The sequence below is a fragment of the Nestor notabilis genome, unplaced genomic scaffold (assembly GCF_000696875.1).
Source record: "Nestor notabilis isolate BGI_N333 unplaced genomic scaffold, ASM69687v1 scaffold10958, whole genome shotgun sequence".
NCBI lineage: Eukaryota > Metazoa > Chordata > Aves > Psittaciformes > Psittacidae > Nestor > Nestor notabilis.
In genome coordinates, this window is record NW_009938761.1 from 33,707 (window position 1) to 42,285 (window position 8,579).

Consider the following 8,579-nt stretch of genomic DNA (forward strand, 5'->3'; position numbering starts at 1 on the left):
AGAGGACCTAACCAGGCTGGGATTCAATGATTCTGAAAACTTCCCAAGCTCTGGGGCAAGGGAAAACTGCAGATGGATCCTGTTCCTGTGCACCACTCAGCAACAAGTGGAATCACACGCTAGGCAGGGGAGTTCCCACAAGGGGTCAGCATCTCTTCCAGATAGATGTTGCAGAGAAGATTTGAGACCCAACACTTCTTTCACTGCACTTCTTTCCACCCCACCCCACCCCAGCTCCCACCCCCTGCACACTCACCACCCAACCCACCAGGGACCTGCTGCCTCGAGATACTTCTATGCCCCAAAACGTGGCCATTTCTCACCCACGTAATGAATAATGTTAAGGAAAACCCAACCTATGTCTGCGATGAACTGCTGGAAGCAGGAAAGACACAACCACACCGTAACACGTGCCACAGGATGACCTATGCGCAGCCCAGCACAGGGCTGCCCCGGCCACCTCACCCTGCGCAATGCTGGAGTGGTTATTGTCTGTGTGGGTGTCTCTCTGTGTTGTCTGTGTGTCCCTGCTCCCAGCCTTACCAGCTGCTGGATGACCCTCTCCACCAGGGTGGTGAAGCTGATGTCGTCGCTGTCGCGGTTGTCGTACATGTACTTGACCAGTTTGGCGATGCTCTCCGTGTCCGTCTCCGACTCGAAGTCGTAGCCCTTGCTCTCCTGCAGGGACAGCACACGCTGGTCACAGCCCGCTGCCCCCTTCCCACCTTGTTTCTCCTGCCAGCCTTTGCTCATTTGCTTTTCCTTCCCTTTCCCTCATCCCTTTTGCCTCACGTTTTTCCTGATGCTCCTTTCTCCTACTTTTCCCTTCTTTCCTGCCTTTTGTTTTCTCCTTTTATTCCTCCTTTCCTCCCCCCCACCTTTAGCTTTTCTTCCCTTTTCTCATGTCTCTCCGTTCCTTAGCTCCTGCTTTCCTCCCTACCATTCCTTTTCCTTCTGCCTTTCTTTCCTTTTTTCCTTGCTTTTATCCTTCCAAACTGCGTTTCTTCCTCTTTTATTCCTTTTCCATCCTTCCCTCTTGCCTTTCCTTCTTCTTTTCTGACTTTCCTCTTCCTTTTTCTTCTCTTCCTTTTCTTTCTTGCCTCTTCCCTCCTCCATTTCCTCTTCCTTCTTTTTCCCTCCTGACTTTTCTCCTTATTTCCTGCCTTTCCTCCCCTCCTGCATTTCCTCTTCTGCCTTCTTCATTCCTGCCTTTTCCTTTCTCTTTCTCTTCCTTCCCTCTCTCCCTTTCCCTTGGACTCCTTTTCCTGCTTCTCATTTCCTGCCTTCTTCCCTACCCTTTCTTTTCTCAGTTCCTTCTTCCCTTCCTTTCCTTTATCTCTTTGCCTTCCTTTCCACTTCCTTTCCCTTTCACCCCTTCCCCTCTGGATGTTCCTCCTTTCCCTTCTCCTGCCCTCCCACTCCATGAGTGCGAGCGTGAGAGGGCGAGTACAGGAGTGAGTGTGAGGATCAGAGTGCATGTGAGTGGAAGAATAAGTGCAAGTGGAGGAGTGAGTGTGCAAGGGGGGGTGTGAGTGCACGTGAGTGCACGCAACAATAGTGCAAAAGGGAGAGGAGTACAGGAGTGAGTGTGTGAGCAAGGAAGGGAGGCAGTTCAAGTGGGCAACAGTGGGGGACATGAGTGGGGAGTGTGAATGGAGGAGGGCAAGTTGGGGTGCAAGGGATGGAGGGGAGTGCCAGTTGGGGACTGTGAGTAGGGTAGGGAGTGCGAATGTAAGAGTATGAGTGGGGGAATGCAGTGAGCGGGGAGGAATGTGAGTGGGAGTGAGTGGAGAAGTGTGTGAGGTGGGGAAGGATGCAAGGGTAAGAATGTACTCACAGTAGGAGAGAACGTGAGAGCATAGTGGAGGAGTGTGAGTAGGAGAGTGAGCGTGAGCACGAAAACATGAGGGGGAAGCATGAAGGGAGGAGCAAACGGGAGTGGGGGAGTGGGACAAGTGAGTGTGAGGACACAAGTGGGGGAGTGAGTGGGAAAGTGTGTGGGAGCCCAAGGGACTGGGGGGGTGAGTGTCACACACACGGTGTCACTCACCAGGAACTTGCGCAGGTCCTTGTAGTTGGTGATGATGCCGTTGTGGATGACGATGAACTCTGGGAAAGGAGGAAAGTCCCCGCTCAGTCCCCGCCGGGCACAGCAGGGGAGTTTCAGCCCCTGGTGCCATCCCCTTTGCTGCCCCATTTGGCCAGGCTGGCAAGGGCAGGAGGTAGCAATGACCCAGGTGGGACAAGGGCTACTGAGGTCCTGCCATGGTGCTGGAGCCACTCGAGTGCTCAGCAGTTGCCACACAACCTCTGGGCACTGATCCTGACCCTCCCTAGGACTGGTCACTGCTGCAAACACCCCATGGCCAGAAATAGAGTCCAAACCCTTCCAGCTTCACAGTAACTGGCAGCACAATCTGAATAAACCCACTGCCCCGTTACACACTGGGCATCAGAAGCTCTTCCAGATAAGGGGCTTTGGACAAGGGCCTGTAGGGACAGGACTAGGGGGAATGGCTTTAAGCTGCCAGAGGGGAGATTGAGATGAGCTCTGAGGCAGAAGCTCTTCCCTGGGAGGGTGCTGAGGCGCTGGCACAGGGTGCCCAGAGAAGCTGTGGCTGCCCCATCCCTGGCAGTGTTCAAGGCCAGGTTGGACACAGGGGCTTGGAGTAACCTGCTCTAGTGGAAGGGGTCCCTGCCTTGGGGCTGGAGGAGCTTTAAGGTCATTTCCAACCCAACCCATTCCATGATTCTATGATGTCCCAAGACCTGCTGAGGAGCACAGTGCCTGAAGCACCCTCTCACCATTGTTTTTATCCGAGCGCTGCGGGTGGCTGTTGATGGGACTGGGCTCGCCATGCGTGGCCCAGCGGGTATGGGCGATTCCAAGGTGCACGTCAAACTCGATGTCAAGGTCCATGTCCTGTTGCTCTGTGGGAGAAGTAGAGGGTTTTAGCACCAAGGGGGTGTCCCCAATGCCAAAGTCAAGGTGGGAGTTGCACCAGGACAGTGATGCTGATAGGGAAGCAGTCAACAATCCCAATGAAACACGAGGTGTGTGCTCAGGGGATCTGGACCATGGCTGCACCCGCAGCCTTCCTGCATTCCTCACCCCACCACAGTAAGAAATGACTTTTAAGGGAGAATCCAACCTTCCCTCTCTCTCTCATGGGCCATCCCATCACCTGCTGTATGCTGTGACTGAACCAGCCCATTTCACAGCCACATAACACTGTGACTAGAATAGTCATCACTTAACCTTGTCGCTAGAAAGCATTCCATTAGCATCAGTATCTTTGGGGAAATAAGTACTGCTTTTGTTCCACAAGTGTCACCACAGTACCTTTAAACTCTATATCCTGCAATCTGCCTGAGCAGGCAAACATTTCTTCAGAACTATTTGGTGTATCTTCTATTTCTGGAATGCACACACACATTGCCTGGCCTTTTCAGCTCCTGGTTTGCTCGACACTAAGATTAGAGCTACCCGCCTTCCCTCTGGATAAGAGCCCACTGCACCGGGAAGGACACTAGCACACGATAAGGAAAGGGAAGTTATAACACAGCAGCTGTCAAATGCAAACTAGAGGCCTTGATTCCTCTGAAGAGCATCTTCCCTTGCCCACACAGCTCACCTGAACTCTCCATCTAACAACCTTCATGTTGCGCATGGATTTAACAAACTTCTAAGAGCACTCCTCTTTTTTTCCCCCAGCTCCAGGTCTCTGATAACTGTATCCCAGTAATTCCCTTTCCCCCAGCTTAAGGAGCCTTTTGTTTGGGGTTTTTTAGGTGTTTCTAAAATGACTTTCAGGTCCACTTGACTTTAACAGGATGTGATTCATTAGTCTTGTGAAATCAGGACTTATCTGTAACTCCACGCCAATGTCCACAGGATCATTGGGTTCTTCACAGCACATGCACTTTATACACACATTATTTGGAAATACAGAGTTCCAGGGCAAAGCAGGTGATCTTCAAACCACAAAGGAGATGAGAGGGCATTCCAAGGCAAAGAATGGATGGGAGGTACATACTGTGAACCTCTTCGTCCAGAGCCTTCACTTTCCCCTTCTGTTTGATAAGCTGGATTTTGCAGGCATTAGCTTCCCAGTCTTTGTCATTTCCGCCATCAATTCCCACACCTAAACATCACCAGAGGATATGAAGAGAAAATGTGAATTACAGAAAGTGTATTTTACATAAATACTGTCCATATTTTTGTCTACAGTGCCCTTTCTCCCCACAGCTGACCCTCCAAAGAAAGGCAAAGAAACCCCTTTGATAAGCACTGAGTTTCCCTTTGTCATCTCCTGGGTATTTTTAAAGCCTCAGATTCTGGGCATCAAGGATATTCCTAGAATTGTATATACTGAAAGTGAATCCAAACCTCTGCCACATGATGGGAGGCACTTCCAATCTGGGTTTCACCAGAAACCACTCACAAACACACTACGAAAATCAGTGGTTACAAGGCAAGATTCAAACCAGAACGAGTGTTGCTTGGAGAGTGCTACCTGCAGAATCATAGCCTCTGTACTCCAGCCGCTGCAGCCCTTTGATAAGGGTCTCCAGGATCTCCCGCCTTGTCCGGGGAACATGGTAGTTCAGGTAAGCAAAGATTCCTGTATGGGGGAAAAGAACAACAGAGTCACACCTGAGGGAACTCTGTACGTGCTGTGTGCTGAGGAGGAGCACTGGGATACAGCTCCGACAGGCCTCGGCACTGAGAGCCCCTGCCTGAAGGTACCACCACGCTCACAGCACTTCCTGACCCCACCTGAGGTCCAGTAGAGGATGTCAGTGACATCCCCAACCCTGAAGAGATCACAGAATGGTTTGGGTTGGAAAGGGCCTTAAAGCTCCTCCAGTTCCAACCCCTGCCATGGGCAGGGACACCTTCCACTAGAGCAGGTTGCTCCAAGCCCCTGTGTCCAACCTGGCCTTGAACACTGCCAGGGATGGGGCAGCCACAGCTTCTCTGGGCACCCTGTGCCAGCGCCTCAGCACCCTCACAGGGAAGAGCTTCTGCCTTAGATCTAACCTAAATCTTCCCTATCCCCTGTTTAAACCCATCACCCCTTGTCCTGTCGCTACATCCCTGATGAAAAGCCTCTCTCCACATCCTTGTAGCCCCCTTCAGACACTGGAAGATCACCCAGTCCTACCCCACCTTGACTAAGGACTCCAGATGAAAAAGCCAAGGTTCACTAGCACTGAGCTTTGCATGCTGAAGAACCATCTCCAAAAGGAATTCTTCCTCAAATAACTTTCTCCAAGTTCCTCCCACAGACTCACTACGAAAAAAACCCATTTCCCTCATGCAAACTAACACCCTCGAACTAATGGAGCTCTTTTTCCTGTAGGTTGCAAAGGAAGATAAGTTGTTGCTGCTATTTTTAAGCAGGGATGGGACACACAGATTCCTAGAATCCTAACGCCAACTACGGCTCTGTTTCAGAAAGATTTCCTTTGGTGCCATCATGAAGCAGCAGCAGGAGAAGACATTTAGTGGATGTCAGAAATATCTGTACTGGAAATCTACCAATTCACCCTAATATTTTAAAGGGGTAAAGTGTCCACGTGGAATAAAAGCAGAAGAGGTTTCACACAAACATCTGTACATGGAAGTTGAAGGGAACAGAGCCCAGTCACACATACAAAGTCCTTTTAAAGGCATCCTAAACCTCTGATATGTTCCTGGTGGTATTGCCATGACCAAGGGACTATTTAGCCTGGGCAAGGACAAGGTTGCACATGGACAGGTACCACTCTGACACTCTCTCATTCCTTCTCCCTTTTCCATGCACTTTAGCTATGGATCTCAGGATGAGTTTGTCCTAAGCTTCACCAGCATCTCCCTCCAGTTCTTCTGCACTTACCTTCTTCCATGCTGCTAGAAAAATGAGATGCTCATTCTATTGTTCCTCTTTCTTAAACCACCCAGTCAGATGAAAGGAAAAAAAACCCAAACTGAGCTTTTCACTTGGTTTCTTTTAGCTTCTACCTTCATTTCCCCCAAAGCCTTTTCTAATCACCATTTGCAAGACTATCAGGACCACACTTACGAACATCTGCAGCTTCATTTCCATCACTCCTGACATCCCAACCACGCACAGAGCTTGGCTGCTGCCATCTCCCATGGCCCTCATTCAACCTGAACATTGGCTCCAGGAACTGCCCAGCAGGATGAGGTCCTTCTCCACAAACCTCTCACTTCACAGCTACTACTGTAGCTGGCTGCAGTTACCAACGTCTGCTGCATGTCACAAACCTCCTCTGAGGGATACTTCCAATGACCAAACCTTCCTCCCCACCCTTTTGGCACAAACGAGGTTTCCAATTTGAGCTACTTAGTTCAGTCTGTCTCTAAAACCTGCATTCTTCAGGCAAACAGCAGCCTCCTGTTTACAAGTGAGCTGACTCCAAAGAGCTGTCATCCAGGCCAAAGGATGCACGTCTCACCTATATCCCTGAAGCCTAAAATCCTTTACATGACTTCCAGGTCTTACCACAGCATGAGTGACTATGAACCATGAATGCTGCTTACATCTAGCTAAATGATTCCAGAGCTGGAACCTCTCTCTGTGTTTTATTTATACACTAAGGATCCCATTCCCACCCAAACCTCTTTCTGACAGTGCTGGGCTGAGCTGGGTCCATCCAAGAGCGCTCCAGAAGGACCAATAGTCTCTGCAGCTCCCTCAGGGGACTCCAGCTATCTCGCTGTGGCATATCCCATCCTGCTCAGGCACATGGATACCTACTAAGTTATTCCACAATCAGGACACGACAGCAAAGACTGCTCAAGTGGGAAACAGTGTTTGGAGCAAACAGGGACTGATGACCAGCATTAAGGAGGTTGAACATCAGGCTGGCCACAGGAAGACAGCTCCTGAAAGTCCTTCCCAGTGAACAGCAGCAGCACAAGGCACATGAGCCTCATTTAAACTGGATACTAGGAACAATTCCTTGCCCAGAGGGTGCTCAGGCATTGGAACAGGCTGCCCAGGGCAGAGCTGGAGTCACCGTCCCTGCAAGTGTTCCCAAACCATGTAGCTAAGGCCTCAGTGCCAGGGGTTAGTGGTGGCCTTGGCACTGCTGGGGAGCGGTTGGACTTGAGCTTAAAGGTCTTTTCCAACCTGGTTGATTCCATGATTGATGGGAGCAGAGAGGCACCTTCTTCACTTGCAGGGTGTTCCTCTGAGTGACTGGGGACCAAAACTGGCCCAGGCACAATTATGAGGCAGAAACTTGGTTTCTTTTCATAAAATCTTTCTGTAAATGTGAATAGACCATTTTAGTGTCCACCCTGCTCCTGGCACAAGGATTGCAACTTATTCTGAACCAATAAAACCAGCTTAAAACCAGAATGACCCCCTTTGACTTTGGACATCCTTGTGAAATGTGAACCCAAATCAGGCAGCACTTCAGTTCTTTTCTCTGTCCATTTTAACAAGTTCAGTCGCACCTGAACTAGGAAAAAAGAACCAGCAACCCAAGCCTTGATTCTTTGTCACAGATCACAAGTGCAGTGTACAACGAAATGCCATGGACTGAGCAGGCACAAAGTAGAAACCAGTGTCCTCCAGGAAGGGATGGGAAGCTGGAACAACAGTGCTGTTAAACTCTACTTGTGCTCTAAATACACTGCAAACATGTAGCTAGAAAGGAGCCAACTTGGCATTTGTCTCAGTTATTAACAGTTGTTATTAATTTGAACAAATTACTAATTACAGCACAATTATATTAAGATTATTCATGAGAATATGAAGCTAAGACTGACACAACCCTCCACACCCCCCAAACCAAGGAATTTGGTGCTTCAGAAAAGAGAGACTACATTAGGAAGCCGACTAAATAAAATGTAAATACAATATTAACACTTCAAATTAACACACACTTCAACAAAGATGACCAAGCAAGCACTGGGAGATTCAGGTTTGAGTCAGTTCAGTGCTTAGATGTTGAGAGGAAGATAGCTGGAGTGATAGTGGAGATGCCACAGGGAAAATCAAAGTGTAAGAACTCATTTCACAAACAGGAAAGCAAGTGAGACAAGAGGGTTCAGAGCTCACCTCAGAGAAAACGAGTCAAAAATAAACAGAATAATAGAGAAAAGTAAAAAAAATGGGATAATAGGGAAAAGTAATATATAATTAAAGTGAAAAATGGGACAAAAGGCTGCTGAAAATGAGCACAAGTCTTCCTGAACACACGACTTCCTAACCCCCAAGCTAAGATCAAAGACTTGAAGGCTTCTCACCCATTTATGACACTTGCTCATGATGAATTACGTGTAAATAAAGAGTTTCATTTACTGGAAATATTTTCAAATGCATTTAATCTTCCCCTTTTCAAACAAGCCACAACGATGTGATTCTTCATAGCCAGAGAAAGCTTCAATGCACATTTAGCAACCAGCATTTCTGCTGGCTTTCTATTGGGTTATTCAGGAATATATGAGCAGTCACATCTTGTAATCACTTCCATTTTTAAGTACCATTCCATTGCCCTCAACAGAAACTGAGAAAAGACAGACCCAAAGCATCAAACACTTGTTGTGCTTCACTGACCCA

The 8,579-nt window shown here is 48.7% G+C and overlaps 1 protein-coding gene across 1 annotated transcript in view; it reads right to left on the reverse strand.

Moving 5' to 3' along the window:
• Positions 1-5,892, reverse strand: part of GFPT1 (glutamine--fructose-6-phosphate transaminase 1) — a 22,203-nt gene extending 16,311 nt beyond the window's left edge. Inside the window, exons 1-6 of the mRNA XM_010019501.1 lie at positions 5,883-5,892; positions 4,518-4,625; positions 4,038-4,145; positions 2,806-2,931; positions 2,051-2,109; positions 544-678 (exon numbers count right to left, since the gene is read on the reverse strand). Of these exons, the coding sequence (XP_010017803.1) occupies positions 544-678; positions 2,051-2,109; positions 2,806-2,931; positions 4,038-4,145; positions 4,518-4,625; positions 5,883-5,892 (546 nt within the window). The remainder of the gene's footprint in view (positions 1-543; positions 679-2,050; positions 2,110-2,805; positions 2,932-4,037; positions 4,146-4,517; positions 4,626-5,882) is intronic.
• Positions 5,893-8,579: the final 2,687 nt, after the last annotated feature.